The sequence below is a fragment of the Eretmochelys imbricata genome, chromosome 14, assembly GCF_965152235.1.
Source record: "Eretmochelys imbricata isolate rEreImb1 chromosome 14, rEreImb1.hap1, whole genome shotgun sequence".
Classification (NCBI taxonomy): Eukaryota; Metazoa; Chordata; order Testudines; family Cheloniidae; genus Eretmochelys; species Eretmochelys imbricata.
This window is the reverse complement of record NC_135585.1, coordinates 50,095,856-50,121,601: the sequence shown is the minus strand read 5'-3', so window position 1 is coordinate 50,121,601 and position 25,746 is coordinate 50,095,856. Positions and strand designations below refer to the sequence as shown.

The 25,746-nt window shown below is 51.1% G+C and overlaps 1 protein-coding gene across 1 annotated transcript; it reads left to right on the top strand.

Annotated features, from left to right (window-relative positions):
* Nucleotides 1-4,828: 4,828 nt before the first annotated feature.
* On the top strand, nt 4,829-18,681 carry LOC144274522 (tripartite motif-containing protein 10-like). Its single transcript, XM_077833400.1, has 8 exons — nt 4,829-5,046; nt 9,065-9,523; nt 12,194-12,289; nt 13,090-13,320; nt 13,441-13,463; nt 14,198-14,313; nt 16,636-16,680; nt 18,050-18,681. The coding sequence occupies exons 2-8, from the start codon at nt 9,107-9,109 to the stop codon at nt 18,562-18,564; spliced, it is 1,443 nt and encodes a 480-aa protein (XP_077689526.1). The 5' UTR covers nt 4,829-5,046; nt 9,065-9,106; the 3' UTR covers nt 18,565-18,681.
* The last annotated feature ends 7,065 nt before the right edge of the window (nt 18,682-25,746 follow it).

Genomic DNA, 25,746 nt, shown 5'->3' with positions numbered 1-25,746 from the left:
GTCCCAGCTGCAGTTGTCGAGGGTAGAGTCCTGGGATTTGCTTCCTGACTTGGTTGTGTCCCCATTGCCCCCACAGGGAATATCACGCCTCTAGGAGGAGAATTTTGTGTTTTACTGGGATGTGTTACTAACCAGCCTGTGCTCTGCCTCTGTCCTGTGCACACCCATGTCAATGAGGAATTGCTCACCTGTGCTCTGCGGAGAGGTGACTGGTTGCACAAGGGACAATCCATGAAGGGACTTGGTGTGCAATGCTGAGCGTCACAGGGCCGAGTTTGTAGGCAACCAGAAAATCACATTCTGCAAAGCTGAGTCAGGTTCCTAAACCCCCTAGACAATGCAAGTGGGCATCAGAGGCACCTTACAGTGCAATTCACAAAAGCCAGCTCACTAGGCGGGGAGCCGTCTAAGCAGAAAAGGGGAGATGCTGACAAGGGGGGAGGGGTGTCCTAAGCCCTGCCCCCTCTCACCGACAAATGGCTAAATCGGGGCTGCAGGGGTGCGTTGGTCTCTGCTCAGCCGCCCACAGACGGGAACCCAGCGCCTGACGGTCAGCGGCTCAGGCACCTGAGGCGTTTCTTGCTGGAATGAGTCAGGCACCTGCCTCGCTCCACACACAATGTGAGTGTGGGGGTGGGGAGAAGGTGGAGGTGGGTTTTGTGATGTCACCTGCCTGATAACTTTCACCCCCACGGTGAGAGCCCTCAGCTGGCATGTGGGAGACCCAGGTTCAACTCCACTGTCTGGAGTAGCTCACAAATGTGAGTACCAACCTCAGGGCAAACAGTTACAAACCAGGGTACAAACCCCACGCTAGGTATCAAATGTGAACCTCTCAAGCACCATAACAGCCTGAACATGGAGTCACAGACAGGCCCCTTGGGTTCTCCGGTCTACCTTGCTGCTTTCCTGCCTCCTCCCCGATGCATCTCCCTGCTCCCCCTGCTGGAGCTGCCTTATTCCCATCAGCAGAGTCGGAGGAGCTCCTGGCCACAGGTATCTATGGTTAAAGCCACCAGCTGCTCTATCCTGGCTTCAGAGAACGGTGGAAGACATGGAACAGGAGACAACCTCTCCCCAGCCCTTGAAGAACCATTAATAGAAACCTTCCCACCCCAGGGCAAAGGGAGCAGGAGGTGGCAGCCCTGGAGGGAGAGACTCTTATCCAGGAACAGGGAGAAGCACCCAGGAAAGAGCCCCCCTCAGCCCAAGGCAAAGGGATGTGGCAGCCCTGAGGGGGAGACCTCTCCATTCAGGTCTCCAGAACCCACCTGGTCAGAGTTAAGGGGGTTTGGATGCTGGGCACTGAGAGGGTTTCTGTTTACTGGTGTGTGAGTCTGTATCCCAGACCTGGTGAGGTGCCATCGGACTGCAGTGAGGGGAACCCAAGCATCTGAGCCCCAGGATCCCCAGATAATTCAAGCCTCTGGGGCTGGAACAGAGCCCATCCACTGCTCCAGTCTTGGGGTCCCTCGGCACATTCTTTGGGGACTCTCCCCCTATCTGAGGTGTGAAACCTGCTGCCTAACCCCCTGGTGTAGAGCTGAGCCTCAGTAATATATCAGCAGCCCCCCATCAGCTCCCTCCCTCCAGCCCCCAGGGCCTCCCACCTGTCATGGGCCCCACCAATCAGTGCCTCCTCCTCCTCCCCATGCCTCCTCCCTGCCACAATCAGCTGTTTCACATGCACTGGAGGCTGGGGGGGTGGGGGGGAAGGGGCAGTGGCCTTGGGGAAAGGGGTGGAGTGGGAGCAGGGCCTGGGTCAGAGCATGGGCTTGAGCAGTGAGCCCCCCCGGCACATTGGAAAGTTGGCGTCTGTAGCTCCAGCCCTGGAGTCAGGGCCTATGCGCCACCCCTGGTATAGGGAGTCTAGGCCCCTCACTCAGCTTTGTGCATTGCAGGGCTGTTCCTGTGACCCTCTAGTGCCCAGTGTCTCTTGATAAATGTTGTCTCTGATATCAGGGCCAGCCTTAGGGGTGGGTGGATGGGTGACCACCCAGGGGTGCCGTTCTATGGGGGGAAACCTCTGGTGCAGGGTGCCCCTCCTCTCCCTGCTGCTCTGCTCCCGTCTGCAGCCACCACTGCTCCTGCAGCCCTCCTACCCCCGCCTTGGAGCCCCCCTGGCCACCCTGTTCCTGGGAACCTCCTGTCTGCTGTGCAGAGTGGGGTGGAGGCAGGGGTGGACTAATAATGGGGTGTCCCCCTCCCCCACCCATGTACCCTGTCTCTGCTGAGCTGAGGTGTGGGGACAGGAGTCTCTGCTGCTGCTTGTGGGTGAGGAGTGGGAGCTGCTGCTGTCTGAACAAGCCTTCAGACTAGTGAGTGCTGAGCTTAAAGTGACAGCATGCTGTCTCTCTCTCACACACACACACACTGTCTCTCACTCCCCAGATACACACACTCTCCCGCAACACACACTTGTATTATTGTTGTTGTTACTTCCTGTTGAAATGAGCAAGGCACCTATGTTCTCTGTAATTTTATTCTTTCAAAGTTGGTTAGCGATTGCAGGGCTGTTAGTGCAGGGTTTTTTTTTTTTTTGACTGGTCTGCGAATTTCATAATTTTGTTTCTCTCTTATGCTTCAGTTTAATTCTTTGAGGAGTGAGTTCTAAAATGCCTAATCTGTCCTGGCTGGAGTAATTCTCATTATTACTTTTATTAGCATGTTGTGCTTTGTCATTCATTACTTAAAGTGGTACAATCCACTAATAGTATCCTCCTCGAATGTAAATTTAGCTTGTTCTCACCTTAGCAGTGCCAGGTTGTTGTTTTTTTAAATTAGCGAAACACATAACTTTATATCCTGTGCAGATGCAGGTTGCTTATTTACAAAGGGTATTTTTATCTATAAAATAACTTAAAATTCACCCAAAAATAGAAGTTCCAAGTCTGATACTAATAGCAATGATGGAGTCAAAAGTTAGTGAGTCGCGTACGTGACTGTGATCTGTAAACAAAAATGCCAAAATAATTAGAAAAATAAATTCTCATTCCTAATAAAAGAGAGAAAAACCTTAATCATGTATGTTAAAATTAAGTAAATACATTTTTAGTGTTGTGAAAAACAGTTAACTAAAACGGAGTAGATAAAGGCAGTAACACAGAATGTGTCTGTTAGAGAAATTAAGCAGATTTTATTTTTGTCTACTAAAGGTAGCGTACAAAGTATCAAACGTGTTTCTGATACTTTTGTAAAGCTCCGGAATTGATACCTCAAGGCTTGGGATTGGGAATATTTTGCTCTATTATCTCCTGATTTTTCTAAATTGATATATATTGAAAATGTGGCTTTAATTGCAGTTTGTAGATATATTGTCTTTCTTTATATAGGAATTAGATACAGGGCTCCTGTCAGCTAACTCCTAAGTTATCTGCAAAAAACCTAGAATTTCAAGTGTCTAAGTAGCCCCTGGAATCGGAGGTGAAAGTGGGCTGGTGCGGGCCAGTACGGTGAACAGATAAGAACCGGCTGCCGGTACTGGCCTGTACATGGCCAACATTTAAGCACTTCCGGGGCAGCACTTTTAACATCGCTGCCCCTTTTGCTTGCCTGTACCGGCAGGGCGACTGTTGGGGGGAAGCAAAAGGGGCAGCTGCCCTGGAATTTAAAAGTCCTTAGTGCTCCCAGCCGCTGCGGCAGTGGTGGCCATGAAGAGCTGGCTGCGGGAGTCTGGTCCCCAGTCCCATCCCTTCCACCCCACGCCCTGCCCTTTCCAGGGGCCAGAGCCACCCCCCACCTTGCCCAGGAGGGACCTGGCGTACCGGTAAGGCCCTCTACTTACTTTCACCCCTGCCTGGAATCACAGTTAAAGTTTTTCCCGCCCCCAAAAATCTGAAATGGTGCCCTTGGTGAGCCACAAGTGGCCAGAGTGTGGTGGGAGGGCCATGGGCTCTGGCAAGATGCAGCCCCCATGTGACAGCAGGAAGCCCTCAAATTAATCTCCTATCCCCTCATCCTGGAGTCACAGCTCTCCCATTTGGTCTTGCTACACCTCACACCAAGAATACAGCTGGGGTGCATCCAGATTATTTCCCGGTGACTAGTGACAGCCCCGTGGGGGCAGCGTTAAGGGTGCATCTGTATTTCTTGGTTTTCAGAAGTTTGAGTTTTGATGAACTCAGACCAGATGAGGGAGATAAAATCTTTTAGGGGACCAACTCCTGTTGTTGAGAGAGACGAGCTTTGGAGCGACACCAAGCTCTTCTTTAGGTCTGTGTTGCTGGAAAGCTTGTCTCTTTCCCCAACAGAAGTTGATCCAGTAAAAGATCAAACATCCTCCACCTTGTCTCTCTCATAGACCGGGGCTAGCAGGCGGCAACAACAGAGCAAATCACTTCTGATGACCTTGCTGTTTTGGAAGGTCACGATCTTCAGTGGGAAACTGTCTCTGTATGTTAACAAAAGGGGCTTTGTTGTTGGATGGGGTGGGTGGGTGTTTTTTTGCCATTTAGTTTATGATATTCAGCAAAAGCTTTTCTCTTTTTGAAATCCTGACTGGACTGAGAGTCTGTTGTTCAGGTGACCCAGTTACCTGAATCCAGGCCTGATTTCAGAGAGAATCTGCTTCCTCCTTTTGCTGAGTCTAGTCAACTAAATAGAAAAAAAAAAAAACCCCAAACACAACCCCCCAACCCCCTCCCCCCCCCCGCAACAACAAAGCCCCTGTATGTTAAATTTTTACAGAAAGTTCCGGTTTCCCCCCACTGGCGGCCCCACGGGACTGGGGCTGTGTCTTTCAGAGAAGACTCTCCCCTCCCCCCGGGACAGGGGTTGGACTGAGGCAATTTCCAGTGTTACTTTCACTGTCCCCGGGCGAAGGCCGCGAGCCGAGCACACGTTTATCGATCGGAACAAACCCTGTTTCTGTTCACAACCTTCCCCGGAGAAGCCCCGAGACAAAACTGCAGCTCCTCAATCGCTAAAATGAGCTGAGCCGCCTCCGTGACCGACGGGAACAGTCACCGAGCATGGGACTGTCCCAGCCAGAGGAGCGAAGTCTGGCCACACCCGGGAGATGTTAAACTTCTCAGAAGACCCAACCAGGTGGGTTAATTTTGCTCCAGAAGGACTGTTTCTAACGTCTAATACACGATCCTTATTGCTTGGACAGATTATTCAAAACACAAGGAATAAATAATCCTGTGAGAATTTGTTTCTCTCTTTATGGGAGGGAGGAGGGATAGCTCAGTGGTTCAAGCATTGGCCTGCTAAACCTAGGGTTGTAAATTCAATCCTTGAGGGAGCCTTTAGGGAGCTGAGGCAAAAACTGGGGATTGGTCCTGCTTTGAGCAGGGGGTTGGACTAGATGCCCTCCTGAGGTCCCTTCCAACCCTGATAGTCTATGAGCATTTGTTTCTCTCTTTATGGAAACTTTACAATACCTCTACATTCAAAGTGATTTACCGTCAAATACATTGTGGGTTGTTTTCATAGCAATGTAACATGAGATTTTCACAGCTTGATGAATTAGTACCTAAAAGGTTGTTACAAGGAGGAGGAAGGTAAATTGTTCTCATTAACCTCTGAGGATAGGACAAGAAGGAATGGGCTTAAATTGCAGTAAGGGGGGGTTAAGTTTGAACATCAGAAAAACCTTCCTAACTGTCAGGGTGGTTAAGCACTGGAATCAATTGCCTAGGGAGGTTGTGGAATCTCCTTCCCTGGAGATTTTTAAGAGCAGGTTAGATAAATACCTGCCAGGGATGGTCTAGATCAGAGGTTCTCAATCTTTTTCTTTCTGAGCCACCCCCACGACATGCTGTAAAAACTCCATGGCTCACTTGTGCCACAATAACTGGTTTTCTGCGTATAAAAGCTAGAGTCAGAGTTAGCGGGTAGCAAGTAGGGCAAATGCCTGGGGCCCCATGCCACAGGGACCCTCATGAAGCCACATTGTCCCATGCAGTGGGGCTTCAGCTTTCTGCCCTGAATCTTTGCATACCTTACAGGTTAAGTCATATTGGGCTAGATCCTCAACTGGTGTGAATCAATGTAGCTGCTGCACTGAAGTCAATGGAAATATGCTGATTTACTCCTGCTGAGGTTTTGACCCATTGTGTCCTTAAGATTCAAAAATGTGTGTTTCTGGTGAACTTACTTATTATTCAGCTATCTGGTTCATTTATTTTTTATATTTGACAGTGTCATAGTACAGAATTGTCCTTGAAGTAAGCAGGGGGTTACATGCACAATTCTCATTAACAGTAGTATTTTTCTTGGGATTTTGCAATGTCATTGCCTTCTAACGGTTCGTAACTTTCATGCTTATGCATGCACAAACCAGAAGGAATAGGACTGAAGGAGGGCAAAGGGAAATTACCAGACTAAAAATACTGGTCTTACCACAAAATTGTGCGTAGCCCAAGCAACGCCTACCCCGGTGTTGGTATTTAACAACACTTCGTGCAAAACTGAAGGAAAGCATCATCTTATCTACTCCATCAACAGTTCCTAGCTTTGCAGTAAGGTTAAAGTCCTCCTAGATAAACTGATGCCAAACTAAAAGCCATATCTTAAAGAAACAGTTCACCTTTTTATTTAGGGACTTATTCAAAGTCCATTGAAATCAACAGGTGTCTTTCTGTTGACTTCAATGGGCTTTGGAACAAATTCTGAATGCTCTTCTGTAAGGAAAAAAATCAAAGAAAAAGACACTTATGGGCAAAATTCTTCACCTTCTGAAATTCTGGTTCTCTGCTTCCCTTCATACATAGATTTCCCAGTGTCATCTGTGGTAATTCAGTGCACACAGGGAGAGCAGGATTCCACATAAAAGAACCATCATTCCTATGGGAAAGGAGATTTTTATAGACTAATTGTTCTTTTCTTTTTGGCTCAGTTGCCCACATATGTCATTTCAAGTACACAATTACTTGAGCCATTGTCTACCTGCACAAATAATGTCAAATTCCTCGTTAGCACCTCTGCAAATGATCCAACATTGCTAGAAATGCTGATCTTCCATTGTTAAATGATTTTACAACATTTGTAGATGTGCTGCTCTACTTAAGTTCTGGCATATTTGATATAACATAATGACAATATAACATGTGAGGGTCAGGACAGCGTGAGAATGAACTCTGAGGTACATTTGAGATCACAGTGAGGGGGGAACTCAAAAGTTTATAAGGTTAAGTGTAGTTTGGAACCAAAAATGTGGATGCTTGTAGAAACCAATTCAATGTATTGGTTCTGCAAAAATGGGCTGTAAGTACTGCGCTGTCTCTGTATCAGTGTTTTGACACTTTTAGGAATTAGAAAAAAGTAGAATGTCACACTGGATCCCTTAAAACTCTCGGCTCCAAGTCCCTCCGCTGACAGAAATCAGTGTAACTGTTAGAGTTGGTTGGAACATTTTCAACTGAACATCTTTTCACTGAAAAATTTCCTTTTGCGAAAGCCAAAACATTTATCAGGAACATAAATTATGATGAAGTTTTCAGTGGTAACATTTCTGAGGTTCAAGGTGGACTCTCCAATCGCTTACAGAGAGAGAAAAACAACAACCCATTTTAACATAATTCAGTTGCGCAAAAGGGTTCTGTTTTCATTCCAATGTGGACCAAAACCAAATTCTGAAACCTTCCAAGTTGTTGCAAAATTGAATTGTTTTTCTCCATCCATCTCTAGTAGCTACATTAACTTTCATAGTGATATGCTGAGTGAAGCCAGCTGGTGACCTGGGCCCACCTGTTATGCAGGAAAGCAATGTCTATTTTAGAAGGATTCAGGGATTTAATGATATTCAGTGCAATTCACTTTAGTGTACAGGTGGAATTTTAAGGCTCAAAGATTGTATATTAAAGTTTAGAACCATACTGTAAGCAATCTTTAATAAAAAGAATGAGGCGAGAGAGGCCCCTGGGGTTCATCTCCACAGTCCATGGCGCTGAGCCTCCCAGCCTGGGATGACAAACTGGAGCTTGCATTAGTGCTCTAAAACAGCTGTGTAGGCAGCACTTTGAAGTTGGGGGGACGTGAAGCAGAGGGGTCCCACATCTCAGGGGAGTGCCCTAAGTCCTGGGATAAAAGTTATGCCGGAGCTCCTCCTCTCTCCGTCTCTTCTTAGCTCCCCACTGCCCCCAGGTGTTTTGTCTGAACTTGCCTACAAGGCCTGATCCTTTAGACATACTCAGAGGACGCTACCAGACTGGACCCCACCCACTGGCGGAGGGTAGGGGAGGCTGGGGGAGGCTGAGTTTCCCCAAATGGCCAGGCATGTCCCCCCCCTCCCCGCCACACTCCACCTCTCAGGGCCCCACTTCAGCAGAGCTGCTGAGCAGATGGAGGACATGGGGCTCCCCACAGCAGCCCAGGCTCCCTGTTAGCACAGCCTGGCTTTGGCTTTCAGCCTGGCCAGGGGACGGGACCTCAGGGGGAAGAGGAGGAACAGTGGGCAGGGCATGATCAGCTCCTCTACTCTGAATCGCAGCCCCTGCCTCTGTTGCTTTCTGCCTTCCCAAGGCTACTGTGCCCATATTAAAAAGTGCAGAGACCATGGCCCCCCGGACCCTCCCAGATCTGACACCACTGCTCTGAGTGAGTTTAGGCACCTATAGGATTCATTAGGAATTTTCTGCATTGAAGTGCTTTTGAAACTGAGACTTAAGCATCTTAAACAGGGACTTTGGTACCAACTGATTGTGTGTATCCAGGGTAAGATTGTTATCCCGCGGGCAAGTTCACGTTGCCCTGTATTTTTTGTGGCCACAGAGCTATGGAAGAGAGGGTAGCGGGGGTGACTTCTGGTCCTGTGTTTATGAAAGGTTTGGTGACGTGCCTGCGAGAGAGGCAATGTAACATATTGTGAGACAGATTGTTCTCTGCCGTGTGAAAAACCTCATTGTCATGAGCATATCTTTGGGCATGGTTAACCCAGGGAAATTATTTTTCATCACTATTTTTGAACAAAATTATTTTTGTTTCATTTTTACCATTCTATTTTTTTAATGAATCAACTCAAAAGAATGTCTTTCATGAAACAAATGGAATGGAATAAAAACTAACATTTTATTTATTTATTTGTATATTTCCACTATCAACAAAACAATTTATGATCCAGAGCGGAAGCAGAGAGAACAGAAGCCTAGAGATCCCAGCAGCCATGGCCTCAGGGGCTCCTGTAAGGGAAATCCAAGAGGAAACTAAATGTCCCATCTGCCTGGAATATCTGAGGGACCCAGTCACCGTACAGTGCGGGCACAACTTCTGCCAGGTCTGCATCACTCAGTACTGCGAGAAATGGGCAGAGCTGGACTCTGACCCCTTGTGCTGCCCCAGTTGCAGAGCCCGAATCCCTAAAGGGACTCTCCGAAAAAACTGTCAGCTAGCAAATATAGCGGAAAAAATCAAAGAACTGGATTTCAAACCAGGAAAAAAGAATCTGTGTGAGAGACACGGCAAAGCCCTGGATCTGTTCTGTGATGAGCACGGGGAAGCCGTGTGTGTGGTTTGTGAGAGATCCTCAGAGCACAGAACTCACCCGGTGCTTCTCCTGGAGGAGGCTGCCCAGAAATACAAGGTAGGAAACACTGGGGATCTGGGAAATTCTTTCTTTTTCAGACTCAGTCTCTCAGAGCCACAGAATCTCCTAATTTCCCAGATTTTCTCCCTGATCTCTGGAACCACCTAAATCTCCCCACCCCCCGCAGTCTCCTTCCTCTGGGCAGGTGCAGGGAGCCTTGGCCACTGATGGCAGGCACAAAGCCTGTCATAGGGAGACATGGGGCCTGGTTACACTTGCAAGTTAGAGCACATTAAAGCAGCCACAGGCAGCCTAACTCACGACCCATCCACACTGGCAAGGCACGTCGAGCGCCTGGACTCTGCAGGTGGAGCGCTCCTGGTAATCCACCTCCGTGAGAAGCGTAACGCTTGCTGCGCCCCGGCTGAAACGCCCAGTGTCTGTGTGAACGAGGTGTTGTATTACAGCGCTGCGATCGGCCTCCGGAAAGGTCCCGTAATCCCTTTAAGTCAAGTGGCCACTCTTGTCACTGTTTTGAACTCACTGGGCTGTAGGAATGCGGATATCCCCTTTCAAAGCTCCGTGTCTGACAACCGGCTGCTTCTCCGCTCCAAGACAAAGCAGCCAGTAGTGTGGAAAGCTGCTCGCTGTGCCTGTGTGAGAGAGAGAGGCAGGGCGGGGGTGGAGGTGCTTGCCAAATGAAACAGCTCTTTCGCGGCAGCAGCAAGCGCTGGGAGAGAACCGGGAGAAGTGGGGACGTGGCACACTCAGGGGAGGAGGCAGAGGTGAGCTGGAGCAGGGGGGCGGCGCGGGGAGCTGCCGGTGGGTGCAGAGCACCCACGGAGTCGGCGCCAATGGCTGAGGCTCCGGCCACCGCTGTTCCTGTGGTAGCAGCGGCAGCTGCCAGGAGCCCCGGGCCCTTTTAAATCCCTGGGCCCTGGGACAGCTGCCCCTTTTGCCTCCCCTGTTGGCGGCCCTGCCTGACACAGGTGTAACTGCATCATTCAGCTGTGTGTAGCCTTCATTGCATGAAAGCGGATTTACACATAAACGGTACTCCAGCCTGGAAAGAAAAGCAACAGAGGAAGATTTTCAATTTGTCTGATGTGGGAAAGTTTTCTCTGAGCAGCTAAATCCTTTCCAACCCCAGCTCCCACCAGTGACTATGGGACCTTTCTACAGACCAGAAGTTGATAAATGATCAGTGAGGTTTGATTCTAGATGGTGCTTGATTCACAAGAGGACAGGACAGGACAACCTGTGAGAGTGTTGCTTTCAGACTTCAGAAGGGGGAGTTACAAGCTGTAACTGTTATTACTGATTGTATCACGGTGTTTAATATTGTTATTTGCATCCCAGAAGACCCTACAGACCCCAGATGAGATCTGACCTTGATTGTGGGGGGCCCTGCACAAAACCATTTACAGTCTAACTGGACAAGACAAAGTGTGGGAAGGGAAACTCAGGCACAGTGAGGGGAAGTGACTTGTCCAAGGTCACTCAATAGGTCAGTGGCAGAGCTGTGTATAACCCTCGCTTTTCCAAGTAGAAGTGCAGTGTCCTATCCACTCGGCTACGCCCCCGCCCCCCACTCCCAGCAGCACTGAGTAGTGATGACGTGCGGCCATGAGGAGGAAAAGACTCCTTGGTAGAGGTCCCAGGTCCAGCAGGGAGACGAGGTTTCCCACTGGGATTCTAAACTCCTATATTGCTCCATTAGGGGTTAAACTTGGAAGATGCCGGCCTGGACTAGAGGAGATCATGGGGCTAAACTCCAAGCACCTTGAATCTGCACACAGAAGGGCTCCAGACAGCTCAGGTCCATGTCAAATACCCCTGGGTTTACACTGGATTGTAACAAAACTAACCCTAGGCTGGAGCTGGCCGGTGCCAGTCTGACCTGTTCTGTTGTGTACGTGGGCAAGGACCAGCCAAGGTGGTTCTGTGAGTCCCACCAGGCAGCCTTTTGAAATCTCCCAGAATCCACTGCTTCCGGGATCTTTATGAGGGAATGGGACAGTGGGGGACCTGCCCAGGGGGCATTACCACGGAAAGGGTTTAGGGCAGCACTGGGGCAAACCCCAACCGTTCTTCAGACAAATCAGCCTGTTTAATTAGGGTGGCCATTGAAGCTTTCCCCGAACATAGCACATTCCCATGCCTGCCTGCATGGGCCCACCCCCAACTGTATCACTCGGCCTGGTTGGGCCCACCACTGCCTTTGTCAGCACACCCCCACCTGCATCCTTCTGCATCAAAGTACCACCCCCCACTCCTGCCCCCACCCTCACAGGTGTCCTCCTGCATCCTCAGTTTCCTCCTGTCTCTTTTTCACTGGACAAAGCCACCTCCAGGGACCTGGTGGCTTCTGGGATTTGTATCATTTTGTTTATTAAACCTTCTCAAACCCAGATTTATTGAGTCATCCCCATGTGACTCCAGTGTCCTGTTACGCGCTGTTCCACTAATCAATTCATAAATACCAATAAAGCTTGGTTATAATTGAGATCTCTCTCTAATTATTATAATACCTGAACCTAAATGGGTAACAAGTCAGAATATGACACGCTCCCAGTCTGCATTAATAAGGTTTCATCTCCTTGGTGGTCCTGATGTGGCAAAGCGATTCACCAACAATCATCTTGGGTTTTGGGTGGAAAAACACCCAGCTCTACACCCCTCTCAGCCATCTAAATGAAACCTCTCAAATCCTTTATGGTTCTTCAGGAAAAAATCCAGGCCCGTTTGAAGACTCTGAGGGAAGAGAGAGAAAAGCTTCTGGGATTTAAAATGACTAGAGAGCGGAAAAGGTGGGAGTATCAGGTAAGGTGCCTGTTGTTATTAATTGACAGAGACTGGCCGTGGGAGATCCATTTGGAGGCAGATTCCTGTGTGGCCTTAGTGAACGTGGACTTGTGTGTGTTTCTCGATGTTCATGGATTGTTGGGTTAGATTCATGTGTAGAGAAGCCCTAAGCTTCCATTGCAGCTGATTAGTTAATATCTAGCAGGACAGTGGGGTGGGAGGAGGTATTGTTTCATATTCTCTGTGTATATATAAAGTCTGCTGCAGTTTCCACGGTATGCATCTGATGAAGTGAGCTGTGGCTCACGAAAGCTCATGCTCAAATAAATTGGTTAGTCTCTAAGGTGCCACAAGTACTCCTTTACTATCTAGCCCTTGTGGCTTTCCCAGAAATCCTCCCCAAGTGAACTGAATGTCCCCGTGAGGTGCTGTCCACTGTGTTTGGTCATTTTGTGCATTATTAACGTGTTTGTTCTTTTTTCTTCTGTGGCATCTGTGTCAGTGTAGTGCTGAGTCCTGCCTCCTGCTGCTCTGGGTTTGAATTCACAGAGACCATGAATAACAGAATACGCTGACCATGACAGACATGGAAACCTCCCTTTCAGAGGGATGCAGCGGCCAAAGGGGAAGGTGTGAGAGTCCTCAGCCTAGTACACACAGGCATAGGCGCAGATTTCACCTCTAGCCGGGGGGGCTCGACCCCCCACTCTGCCCCCGGCCCTGCTCCCATTCCACTTCTACTGCACACTCAGCTCTACATGAAAGGACCCCGGGCTCCATCCATGTCCCTGACCAGCCCTTGCCCTGTTTTCGTACAGAAACAAACACAAACTGAGAGGCAGAAGATTGTGTCTGAATTTCACCAACTGCGGCAGTTCCTGGAGGAACAAGAGCAACTCCTGCTGGCCCACCTGGGAAAGCGGGACGAGGAGATTGTGAGGATCCAGAATGAAAATGTCAGTAAACTCTCCGAGGAGATTTCCCGTCTCAGCGAGCTGATTGGTGAGCTGGAGGGGAAGTGTCAGAAGCCAGCGAGTGAATTCCTGCAGGTGAGACTGAGTGGGAAATATTAGCACTGGAGCATAGTGTCCAGGGCGGGGCCTCCCTTCCCTGAGATCCCCTGTAGGTGTCCGATGGGGCTGAGATTCTCTTCTCTCTCTCTCCTCTAGGATGTCAGAAGCACCTTGAGCAGGTACGTGGCTCTCTCTTGCTCCCCCTCACAAATCTGGGAAAGAGCTTGGTGATATTAGCACCACATCTCCCCAGGGCTCTACTGAAAAATGTGTGGGGAAGATCAAAAGTCGGATACCAATCTCTCTGATCCACTTCATCCTGAGGTTCTCACCCTGGTACAGAAGACTCTGGAATTGTCCATTCAGTGGGAAAGACTGACCTCAAGTGTTTCCTCGAGATGTCACATCCCTGGGGGAGTGGCTGCCTCAGGATTGTGGGGATGGAATATGGGCCTGTCACTACTGGGCCCCTGGTTACCATTCAGCCCAAGGCAGCAGTGGTCAAGAGTCTTTCCCATCTGAGTCTTTTCCTGCCTGAGGACTGTTTGGAGAGCTGTGTGGAATGAGCTGGGGAGGGGGGAGTTGGTGTCTCAGTTTAGTTCCTAGTGGACAGATTTCTACAGCACTTTGGAACCTCCTGTCCTTCAGAGCATGGAGGCCAAAGAGTGAATTGACCATGGAGACTCAATTCCCCTTTTGTCCCCAGAGCTCATCTCACCAGACCAGAGTTGAAGAATATTAAGGAGTCCTTAGAAGGGAAGGTTGAACGGCCATGGGCTGTGTTGCACCTGCTCTGAGGCTGGGAGAAGTCAAGGAATTCGAACTCCAGCCATGTTAGAGCAGCGACTCGCTAGCCAGAACTTATCATGAGTCACACAATGAAATATAATCACGGGAAATTGTTTCTCTCCAGGTGTGAGAAGGGGAAGTTCCAGCAGCCAGAGGAGATTTCTCCTGAACTGGAAGAGCAAGTCAGCGATTTCTCCCAGAAAACTATTGTGCTAATGGAGACTCTGAGGAAGTTCAAAGGTACCCAGAAGGGATCTAGGAATGGAAATTGGGAAGAGCCTCTGAGACTGTGGGAAGAGAATGGTGCTGCTCAATTGGTTCACACTTAGATGATGCTTCTATTTAATTGTTGGGTGAGAAGGCCAGACACCTGGGTCCAAGACACTCAGGTTGATTAATTCAAACCTTTGTTTGCACCAGAAACATGCTTTTCGATTACAGTTACAAAGTAAGAAATGACTCATTGACTTTAAGGTCAGAAGGGACCATCATGATCCATCTACTCTGACCTCCTGCACATTGCAGGCCACAGAACCTCCCCACCCACTCTTGCAATTTACCCGTAAACTCTGGCTGAATTACTGAAACGCTCATATAATGATTTAAAGACTTCAAGTTACAGAGAACCACCATTTCTTCCAGTTGAACATCGGTAAATGATACGTGCCCCATATGGCAGAGGAAGGCAAAAATAAACCCCAGAGTCTCTGGCAATTTGATTTGGTGGAAAATTCCTTCCCTATCCCAAATATGGTGGTCAGTTGGACACTGAGAATTTCAGCAAGACCCAAAAGCCAAACACCTGGGAAAGATTTCTCTCTAACTCCCTCCCCGACTCGTGCCCCATCACCAGCCATTGGGATATTTGCTACTAGCCATCGCATATAGAAAGAAGTGCTTGTCAGTTCCCTTCTCCTGGGGCATAGGTGGGTCATGGGGGATTTCTCCTGGGAAGCTCTAATTACCCCTTGCAATGTCTGGAATATTAGACACCTCCAAATTGCATATTTACTAGTTCTTCTCCAATCACCTTTGAGCGGTGTGAATATTAAGTACCTTATATAGGTCACACACTACACATGCATGAACACATCATTGGCAGGGCTTTTTTCCTTCAAGTTATTTTCATGTTATTGTTCTCTTCTCTGATTGGTCAATTACCACTGATTATGCACACGACACTTTCCCCCTTGTCTCCACACAGGGGGTATTGGACTTTGCTAACTTCTCTGTGGCTGGATGCACAGCCCCCCTCAGCCTAGCTCCAGCCCTTCAGTGCCGCCCCCCACTGCACAACCTCCGTACACTGCACAGCCCCCCTCAGACTAGCTCCAGCTCTTCAGTGCCACCTCCATATCGCACAGCTCCCCACAGACAGCACTAGCCCCTCATTGCTACCCCTCCCCCAGCTGCACAGATCCCCCTCAGCCTAGCTTCCCATGAGCAGCAGGGATGAGGGACAGTGGGACGCCACTTCTGGGAGCCACCAGAGGTGAGTCCGTCCCCCGCAAAGAATTTGTTCCACCCTGGCCCCCGCTTACAACAGACCCACAGCCAGAGCTTGTCCCTTTGTCCTGGTCAGGAGACAGAGGAGGTTCCCATTGACCGTGTGATCACCCCTGCCCGGAGAGGGGTGCCCTGGTCACAGTGAGGCGATGGGAAACCCTGCTCCACTGAGAGACCCCCCTCCTCTGCTTCCCACATCCTGTGATATGATGGGGGATCTCCCATGTAAGGGACACAGACAGGGGAGAGACATGGGGTAAGCGGTGTAGAGGTGGGACACACACACACACACACACAGAGCCTCATCCTCCCATGAGACATATTATTTAAACAAGAAAAAGAAAAAGTAGTGACACAAATGCACTGAAATATGGTTTTAGGAGAAATATTTATTTTAATGCCCCAATCCCACAAAAAAATATTGACTGCGGCAGTGAGGGACATTCAAAAACACTCACCTGAGTTGAATTTATTCCTATTATTATTGTTTATTATTTATTAACGAGCTAGGTTATGGTTTTTTCAGTGTGGAAAATTGTACGTTATTTTACGGGTTGAATGATGACTAAATGACATAACCCCCCGCCAATGTCCGCCACCCACTCCGGTAATTTTGTCAAGTGTCCGTCGCACAACATGATGCTGCCTGACCCCTGGCCAAAGGGACCAAAGTGGGTAAAGTTACTTTTCTGCCAAAGTCTTTGTATGATCTGGGTCTAGGTTATGACAAAAGGCCGTGAGTGAATGAGACAAACTAACTGGAGTTGGAAGGGTGGGAGGGGATGAGGAGGGGAAAAGTAAATCTCTCTTACAGATTGTGTGTCCTGGGATGGTTGTGAGGCTGAAAGGACGTTGGTTCCATTGCTGGGAGATGGCTGAATGAGAGAGGAAACAGAAGGTTTCAGTTAGTTTCTATGAAATGCCTGAGTGTGTCTCTGGGCCTCTCGATCTGTTTCTCGGTCATGATGAAAACACAGTTCTATGCGTTCAGAGTGGGGACGCTGTTATAAATACGAAAGTCTGAAATCTCGTCTCTTTTCTCCTTTCCCCCGCCAGACACTCTGCCGTCTGCACTGGAATCCCTAGGAGCACACAGACAGGGTGAGTTTGCAGCAGGAGACTGTCTTTAAATTATGAGAAAATTCCAGTGAAAACATCTTCCTGAGATTGTAACGAAAGTTACCAACCAAATCACCAGTGGCTGTGGCATACACAGCCCTAAAAATAACCTGTTCACAGTGAGGAGATCCAGGGGCTCTGGAACATGGGGGGCCAAAGGGCCAAGCTCACCCTCTTTTGAACATGGGCATAGTTTGGGGGCAGGGTGCCGTGTTGGCCCCCCACACTGCAAGCCTTGGGCAGGCGTGGAGCATCGCAGCATTGGCTGTGCTTCATGGAGGGGCGGCTGATCAACTGCGCCCTGTGTAGTGCAGCTTCTTCCTGGTGCTTCTCCCTCTCAGTGGCCCCACCCCTGCTCCTCTTCCCCCCGGACCCTCCACCTGCCCTGGGTGGTGCACGCCGGAGAGTGGACATGGGAAGGTGGAGGGTCAGGGGCTCTCCATAGTGGCCAAGGCTCCCAGCCTGGATAGGGTAAGGGCCTCGGCGGGAAGATGAAGAGTGGGGAGGGCCAGGGAGAGGGCAGGGCCACAGGTGTTGTGACCTCGTACCCCCCTCCCCAACTTCTGCCAAGGTGCTGGAACCCTGGGGAGATCCCAAGCTGACATCACACAAATAATCCTGACACCAACCTGAGTGCTGAGTTCATGCCCATGCTAATGAACAGAAACACTCTCCCTGAGCAGCACCCGAACAGAGCTCTCTGCCCTGAGGACTGACACATCCCTCTGCTTTACCCCGGTGCAGGGGGTCTCCCCATTGCTCTTCTCCAACATCCTGCCTTTCCTCCAGGCAGGGCAGGGCTCTCCCATTGGAGCTGCTCCCTGCTTCCTGGATTGGGGAGATGCTCTCCCTCTGATGCTGCCAGCTCCTCCCTTCTCTCTGGGCTGGGGATGGGGCTAGCTCACCCAATGCCACCTCCTACTCTCTGGTGTTAATCAGCTCTTCCCCAATGTTGCATCTTCTTCTCTGTTCCCAGCCCTGGGAGTGGAGACTGCATTGGAGGAGGGAGATTTTCTCTGGTCTTCAAAACTGTATCTGCTTCCTCTGCTCCCTCCTCTAAAATCTTTCTTGGTGTGTCTCTCCTGCTGGGCATGGAGTAGAATCAACAGGGGTAGCTGGGAGCTGACGCTTATGCAAGCAAATGGGAAATTAATGGAGTGGGTCTCCTTACAAAGACTGAGGAAGTGCAGTGACATCCCTGCTCAGTCTCAGGTGCCCAAGCCAGAGGCAGCTCCCTGCGATCTAGGCCTGTCCCAGCCAGAACAGGGCTGCTGGGAAGTGAGAGAAATGGCCCCGGCCTCCCCCAGGGCTGAGCTCTGCCCCTGATACTCTGATTCTCTCTCCCGCACAGCGAATGTGACTCTGGATCCAGACACGGCTCATCCCGACCTCGTCCTGTCTGAGGATGGGAAAAGTGTGAGATGGGGAGACACGCGGCAGCGACTGCCCGACACCCCTGAGAGATTTGACACTGTGCGCTATGTGCTGGGCTGTGAGGGATTCACCTTGGGGAGACATTGCTGGGAGGTGGAGGTTGGGGGTGAGGAATACTGGGCTTTGGGGGTGGCCAGAGAGTCTATGGGGAGGAAGGGAGGGATCAGCTGTAGCCCTGAGGGGGGGATCTGGGCAATGGAGCGGTGCGGGGGTCGGTTCCGGGCTCTCACCTCCCCTGCGACCCCCCTGACCCTGAGCCGGGCCCCCAGCAGGATCCGGGTTTGTCTGGACTGTGACCGGGGGCAGGTGACATTTATCGATGCTGGTGACGAGGCCCCGATCTTCACTTTCCCGCCGGGCTCCGTCCCTGGGGAGAGAATCCGCCCCTGGCTCTGGGTGTGGCCGGGATCCCAGCTCCACGTGTGTCCCTGAGACCCACAGCAGAGTGGGGAACCAGAAATCAGCCTCTCTGGCCTCACGGACCCCAGACTCTATGAGCTTGGAAGACTCCCATCGACCCAGCCCCTGGCGCCTCATCTTGATGGTCCATGGAAGCTCCTCCCCCTCCCTCCCTGCAGCCCCAGTGGTGGGAGGGGGAGGGGGAAGAACCCCTGGGGCTGCATGAGGGGCAGAGGTGGGGGCTGAGCAGGGGGTAACACTAACAGCTGGGCTGGGGACAGGCAGAGGTGGGGGCTGGGCAGGGACCCAGCATGAATCAATCAGGGTTTGGGGGGCTGGGGAGAAGCAGCAGCAGGGAGCGGTTTGTGCAGATCTGTGGGATTGGATCTCATGGGGTCTCCCAGCCACAGCTCCTGCCCCAGGGGCCCAAGTCACTTCAGGACAACTGGTCGCACTGTCACAGTCCCACACACACGGTGGCAGGGCGGTGGAAGGGATGGGTAGGGGGTGCCGATTGATGGAAAAACCATTGTATAACCTTAAAAAAATCATCATTCAGTCAGTGTCATGATTTTTTTAAACTCCTGAGGTTGGCAGCACTGGGAGAGGCAGGGACAGGGCGGGTTTAACCAGAGGGAATTAGAAGAAGCAAGAAGGAAAATGTGAATGAAAATAAAAGAAGAAGAAAGGGAGAGTCCAGGAAAAAAGGTGGAAAATAGAACTGAGAAGAGTGACAGGAAACTATCCCTGACAGGAGAACCAGCCTAGGGGCAGCAAGAGGGGAAGGGATAAAATTGGGGGTGGAGGGGGGTGGGATGGAGCAGCCATGGGGGCTGATCTGTAACAGGGAGGGGAGGAGACTGGGAGAAACACAGGAAAATAAACAGGGATCAGAAGGGAGGGTTAGAAAAATGAACCGAAAAGGAGAGTAGGGAAGGGAAGGGAAGAGAGATTTATGACCTGTTACTGAAAGTGAGACTGTAAGTCTTTAATTCCCTATATTAATTCCTGGCCATTGGTGCTATTTTAGTGCCATTAAGAAAACTGTTCTCAGTAGCTGGGGATCTGCTTGCCATGCTGTGGTTATTAAGGCTCCTTCTCAGCTCCCTTTACTTATCACCTTTAGTAATTACTGTAAATAAAACATGACAAACAATTCTTCTTCTTTCTTCCACTTTAGTGTCCCAGCTACAGTTGTCGGGGGCAGAGCCGTGGGATTTGCTGCCTGAGTTGGTTGTGTCCCCCCAGCCCCCACAGGGAATATCGCGCCTCTAGGAGGGGAGTCTGGGTTTTACTGGGATGTGTCACTCTCCAGCCTGTGCTCTGTCTCTGTTCTGTGCACACCCGTGTCAATCAGAAATTGCTCAGCTGGGCTCTGCGGAGAGGAGACTGTTTGCACAGGGAGCAATCCATGACTTGGTGTTGCAATGCTGAACATCACAGGGCTTAATCGGTTGGCAACTAGAAAATCATAGTCTGCAACTCTGCAAAGCTGAGTTAGGGGCCTAAACTCCCTGTATCATGCATGGGCATCACAGGCACCTGACAATAAGATTCACAAAACCCAGCTCACTCGGCAGGGAGCCATCTGGGGAAATGGCTACACTGGAAACTTCAAAGCGCTGTCGTGGGAGCGCTCCCGCAGCAGCGCTTTGCAGTGCGAGTGTGGTCGCACGCAAGCCCAGGGAGAGAGCTCTCCCAGCACGCCTGGTAATCCGCCTCCACGAGGGGATGAGCACCGGGAGCACGGCTCCCAGTGCTGGGTGCCTGTCTATACTAGCGCTTTAACGCGCTCAGACTTGCTGTGCTCAGGGGGGTGAATTTTCACACCCCTGAGACAGCAAGTTAGAGCGCTATAAAGTGTAAGTGGAGACAAGTCCAAAGCTAGCCAGTGGGAGAGGCGACAAGGGAGGGGTGTCCTAAGCCCTGCCCCCTCTCACAGACAGGTGCCTAAAACAGGGCTGCAGGGGGCCTCTATGTCTGCTTAGCCACCCACAGACGGGAACCCACCACTTGACGTCAGGTGGCTCAAGCGCCGAAGGGCTTGGCTACACTTGCAGACGTAGAGCACTTGGAGTTAAACCAGCCCTCGGAGAGCGCAGGAGGGAAAGCGCTGCAGTCTGCCCACACTGACAGCTGCCAGCGCACTGGCGAGGCCATGTTTGGGGCACTTGCAGCGGCATTGGGAGCGGTGCATTATGGGCAGCTATCCCACAGAGCACCTCTTCCCATTCTGGCGCTGTGGCTTGTGGGAACGGGGCGGGGGGGCAGTCTGGGTCCTGTCCCAATGCCCCGTGATGCATCAGTTTGCATCCCAGCAATCCCAGTGCTTCCGTCCACATTTGGCGCCATCTTTCAATGTTTTTTGTACTGCGCACTGTGTCTTCCCTTTTGGTCTGCGGGAATGGAGCCCGAACTGCTGGGGAATATGCTGACGAGTCTCACCAGCACGTCATGTTTGGCAGTTGAGTTACTCCTTAAGATCCAAACGGACAGTGAGGAGTCTTGACTCGAGTAACGCATACGACACGAGATTGCTTGTGACATTCACGGACGTGCTCACCCCCGTGGAACGCCGCTTTTGGGCTCGGGAAAGAAGCACTGAGTGGTGGGAATCACATCGTCATGCAAGTCTGGGATGATGAGCAGTGGCTGCAGAACTTCTGGATGAGAAAAGCCACTTTCATGGGACTTTGCCGGCACCCAGTGCCAGAGGCGAACAACAGCAGGGGTCGTTACCCGGTGTGCGTCATCCAATAATCACAACGAGGTGGAGAAGCAGAATAGTTTATTTGTAGCTGCAAACAAGGTACAGGGAGAATAGAATCTCAAATCCTGCACATCAGAGCAGGTTATTACACACACTTTTATATTTCTTAATGCTACTGCACTACACATCAGCCAATCAAAACTTTGCACAAATACTCTGCCTTTTTTATATGGGTTACAACAATGTTTATTTCCTGCAACCTCTAACAAGCATTCCTAGCAACTTAAACAATCAGCACATTCTGTCTGGCCTTGTAGCTCTCTCTCCTGTTATCTTTGACTTGGCGTCAGGAAACCTTACACTATAAGGCATTATCTACAACTGTAACATTGTTTTAAGAGCAAAAGAGCTTACTCAAACCAGCCAGGCCTGAATTCTATTAAGGGGGTTGAGAAGAAGCCCTTAGGCCTTCAGCAGGGAGACTTCCTCGACCCTTATGGCCTTCCATCCCCTCAACTTAACTAGTGGCCATGCCCTGGGGTCTCCAACAGGACTGTGTGAGGAGCTCACCCCCACCCTGCGGCGCAAAGAGATGAGATTGAGCACTGCCCTGACGGTGGAAAAGCAGGTGGCTATTGCAATCTGGAAGCTGGCAACTCCAGACAGATACCGATTGGTCGCTAACCAGTTTGGAGTGGGAAAGTCGACCGTTGGAATCGTGTTGATGCAAGTTTGCAGGGCCATTGATCACATCCTGCTCAGAAGAACCGTGACTCTGGGTAACATGCATGAGATTGTGGTTGGCTTTGCAAAAATGGGTTTCCCTAACAGTGGAGGGGCGATAGGTGGGACACATACTCCAATTCTGGCACCAGCCCACCTAGCCTCCAAGTACATTAATCAGAAGGGGTATTTCTCTGTGGTTCTCCAAGCGCCTCTGGATCACTGTCGGCGTTTCATTGACATTAACGCAGCCTAGCTCGGAAAGGTGCATGACACACGCATCTTTTGGAACACTGGCCTATTCAGGAAGCTGCAAGCGGGGACTTTTTTCCCAGACCAGAAGATCACCGTAGGGGAAGTCGAAATGCCCATTGCGATCCTTGGAGACCCCACTTACCCGTTAATGCCGTGGCTCATGAAACCCTACACAGGGAGCCTTGACAGCAACAAGGAGAGCTTCAACAACAGGCTGAGCCAGTGCAGAATGACTGTGGAGTGTGCTTTTGGCCATTTAAAGGGCCGCTGGCACTCTCTGTATGGGAAGCTGGACCTGGCCAATGACAGCATCCCCGTAGTTATATCTGCGTGCTGTACCCTCCATAACATTTGTAAAGGGAAGGGTGAAAGATTTACTCAGGCATGGACTTCAGAGCTTCAACACCTGGAGGCTGAATTTGAACAGCCAGAGAGCAGGGCTATTTGAGGGGCCCAGCGCAGGGCTGAAAGGATTAGGGATGCCTTGAGGGAGCAATCTGAGGCTGAAAGCCACCAGTTTGGTGCCCTGTACGGGAGTGAAGTGCAGTGGTTCCAATGTTAGTAGGAATCTGTGTTTGCTACACTGACTTGCAGTGCTTATTGAGTTCCTGGGCTAAGGTATCTTTGACTTTATGGAATAGTAAAGAATGTTTTCAAAGCCAAAAAATCCATTTATTGAAAAGAAAATTCATTTATTGAAAATAAACACACCTGCTTGGGAAACAGAAAGGGCAAGGGGGTGGGGTGGGGAACGGTACAATCACAGATTTGCATATGTCCTGTCTGGAGTGCTGTGCAATGAGGGCTGCACTTCTGGCCGGCTGAAATGCCTGGTGATGGGGGTTGAGTGCAGAGGGTCGGGGTCGTAGTTTTCAGGGCTGGGTGATGAAGCTACAGGTGTTGGAGGCAGCTGGTGGCGGTAAGAACCCGGATGTTGGGGAAAGTGGGTGGGAGGTGACATGGGGGCACAAGGGAGAGAGTTTTGGGACAAGGGCTGCAGGGGGCAGGGGCGGGCACGGTAGTGCTCCGCCTTCATGGCTACGAGCGCCTGGATAGAGTCTGCTTGGTGCTCCGTTGTGCTTATCAGCCGATCCGTGCTTTGCTGCCGGAGCACCGCGCTTTTGTGCCAGCCCTCCTCGTTCTGCTGGCGGATCCTTCTTCACTCTCCTGCCACTCCTACACTTTTTGATTCTCATTACTTGAATGCTGCATTACTTCATGCAACATGTCTTCCTTGCTTCTACGTGGCCTCTTTCTGGTTCTTTGGAGGCTTTTGGCCAGTGATAACATGGACGGCTGAGATCTCAAGGTTGCATCAGTAAAGGCAAAATGCAACACTTAACAGAGACAGCATTGTTCACACCAGACAGAGCAATGATTCCCCCGTACTTAAGGGCAAGCACAGTCTACACAATAGCATGCATGCAGCCGTAATCCTCCTCACCCCAAGAGCCCGCACCAAATAACTTCCTTCCCAAAAGAAAAGCCGCTTACTGGGAACCTCCTCTGGTGTTTGTCCTTCCCCAAGCACCGGCCGCCGTGACTGGCTACCTTCCTCCTGGCTTGAGAACTGCTCCTGGCTGCATGCATCTCGGGATTCTGGGGTGTCTCCCTCCTCCGCAGCACCCTCGCTCCCGCTTTCCTCCTCCTCCTCCTGCCTGATTGAACTTGGCTCTGAAGTGTCCATGGTGGTCCTGGGAGTGGAGGTGGGGTCACCCCCAAGTATCGCGTCCAGCTCTTTGTACAAACGGCAGGTCTTGGGGGCAGCTGTTTGCCTCGTGGGCTTTGTGGTAGGCATTCCACAACACCTTCACTTTAACCCTGCACTGCAGTGCGTCCCGATCATGGCCCATTTCCATCATGGCCCTATCTGCCCGAAGGTTTCGTAATTCCTATGGCTGGAGCGCAGTTGGGACTGGACAGCTTCCTCCCCCCAAACACTGATGAGGTCCAGCACCTCGCCATTGCTCCATACTGGGGCTTGCCTGGCGCGTGGAGGCATGGTCCCCTGGAAAGATTCGCTGAGAGCACTCCACGCCTGGCTGAGCAAACAGGACGGGGATTTTCAAAATTCCCAGAGAATTTAAAGGGCGGGTCTGAGGGTTGCTCACCTGGGGCAGAGCGCTGTACGTGCCTTGCCAGTGTGGACGGGTAGTGAGCTAGTGCGCCCGGGGCTCCTTTATTGCACTGTAAGTCGCAAGTGCAGCCAAGGCCTAAGACAGCAGCAGGGGAAAGGGAGGGAGCCATGGCTGCAGAGAGCCCCGTGGAAAGTCCCGTCAGTGTGCTCTGGCTCCTGTGCCGGCGAGCGTGGCTGGTTGTGCCTCCTCCCCAGCAGCTGCCAGCACAGGGAGTGCTCCTGGGAGGGGCGGGAGGGAGTGGGGTTGGGGCATGGACAGGCTGGAGGAGGAAGGGGCGGAAAGGGACAGAGGGGTGTGGCCAGGGTGAAGCTGCACCTCTTGTACTCTGCACCCTGGAAACGCCCCTTAGGACCATTAAACCAGGGATGCAGCTCTGGCTGCAGCTTAGGACTTGCCTAGCTGCTGCTAAGGTCTGCATTGGCCCTTGTAACCACTAAATAGGGGGCCCACTGAACCAGCCCACTCCCTGCCTCAGTTTACCCATCTATACAATGCCTGTGTGTCTCTTCGCATTATAGTCTATGGAGGACAAGGGCCCCATGGTGCTGAGCTCTGAGCAGACCCGAAAAGCTTACGATTCAGTGTCCCGATCGTGAAAGGTCTCAGCGTCCCAGTGATGCCAATGGGACTGGAGTGGGGAAAGTTACACTCACCATTTACCGCGAAAGGGGCAGAGCAGAAAAAGGCCACCCCAGCTGTCTGACTGAATGTCTCGAAGTAACCAGCTGCACATGGTACATCCAACAGCCAGGGGACAGAAATTACAGGTACTATATGTACCATTCCAGTCTCTTTCCTTTCCGTAACCCTGTACTAAAGCACTGAATCTGCTCTGCTCTGCAACGCTGAGTGAAGACCCAGGTACCTGAGACAGCAGCAGGGGAAAGGTGTTTGAGGGATGCCTGCAAATCTCAAGCCACGCGGAGACGAGCAAAAGGGCATCACTTCACTCCGCTGAGCTGCAACGTCTAGTAACCATGTTGTTAACCTGCTGCAACGCTGGACCCGGGTAACTAGCTGCAACCGCAGCAGCATCTCTGCGCAGGACAGCTTCCCCGCCACAGCTGAGTTCCCTCTCCGTGTCCCCGATGGCGGCTTCCCAGACTGCCCCAGGTCTCCTCCGTCTGTCCCCACATCCCCTCCTGCAGCCACAATGGGGAAGTGGCCTGAGAGGTCTCTGTTTATCCCACACCACGTACCCTGAAGGCCCCAAGTGCGAGCTCCCCTCACACCGGCTGCCCTCGGGCATTAGGCCCCAGCCCTCACCTGGGGGACAGGAGCTTGGTCTCCCTGCAGTCCCTGGTCTCTCTGCTGGGACGGACAAACAGGGAGAAAATGGTTGCAGGCCTTGCTGGGTCTGGTTGTGTTACACTCAGGGCCACCTGCCCC

What these genes read in the sequence shown, in the direction of transcription:
- LOC144274522 (XM_077833400.1), top strand. Translation starts at nt 9,107, where the DNA reads ATGGCCTCAGGGGCTCCTGTAAGGGAAATCCAAGAGGAAACTAAATGT. An exon ending in GTCAGAAGCACCTTGAGCAG is followed by an intron (nt 13,464 to 14,197) that starts GTACGTGGCTCT and finishes GTTTCTCTCCAG; the next exon opens with GTGTGAGAAGGGGAAGTTCC. An exon ending in GACTCTGAGGAAGTTCAAAG is followed by an intron (nt 14,314 to 16,635) that starts GTACCCAGAAGG and finishes TTCCCCCGCCAG; the next exon opens with ACACTCTGCCGTCTGCACTG.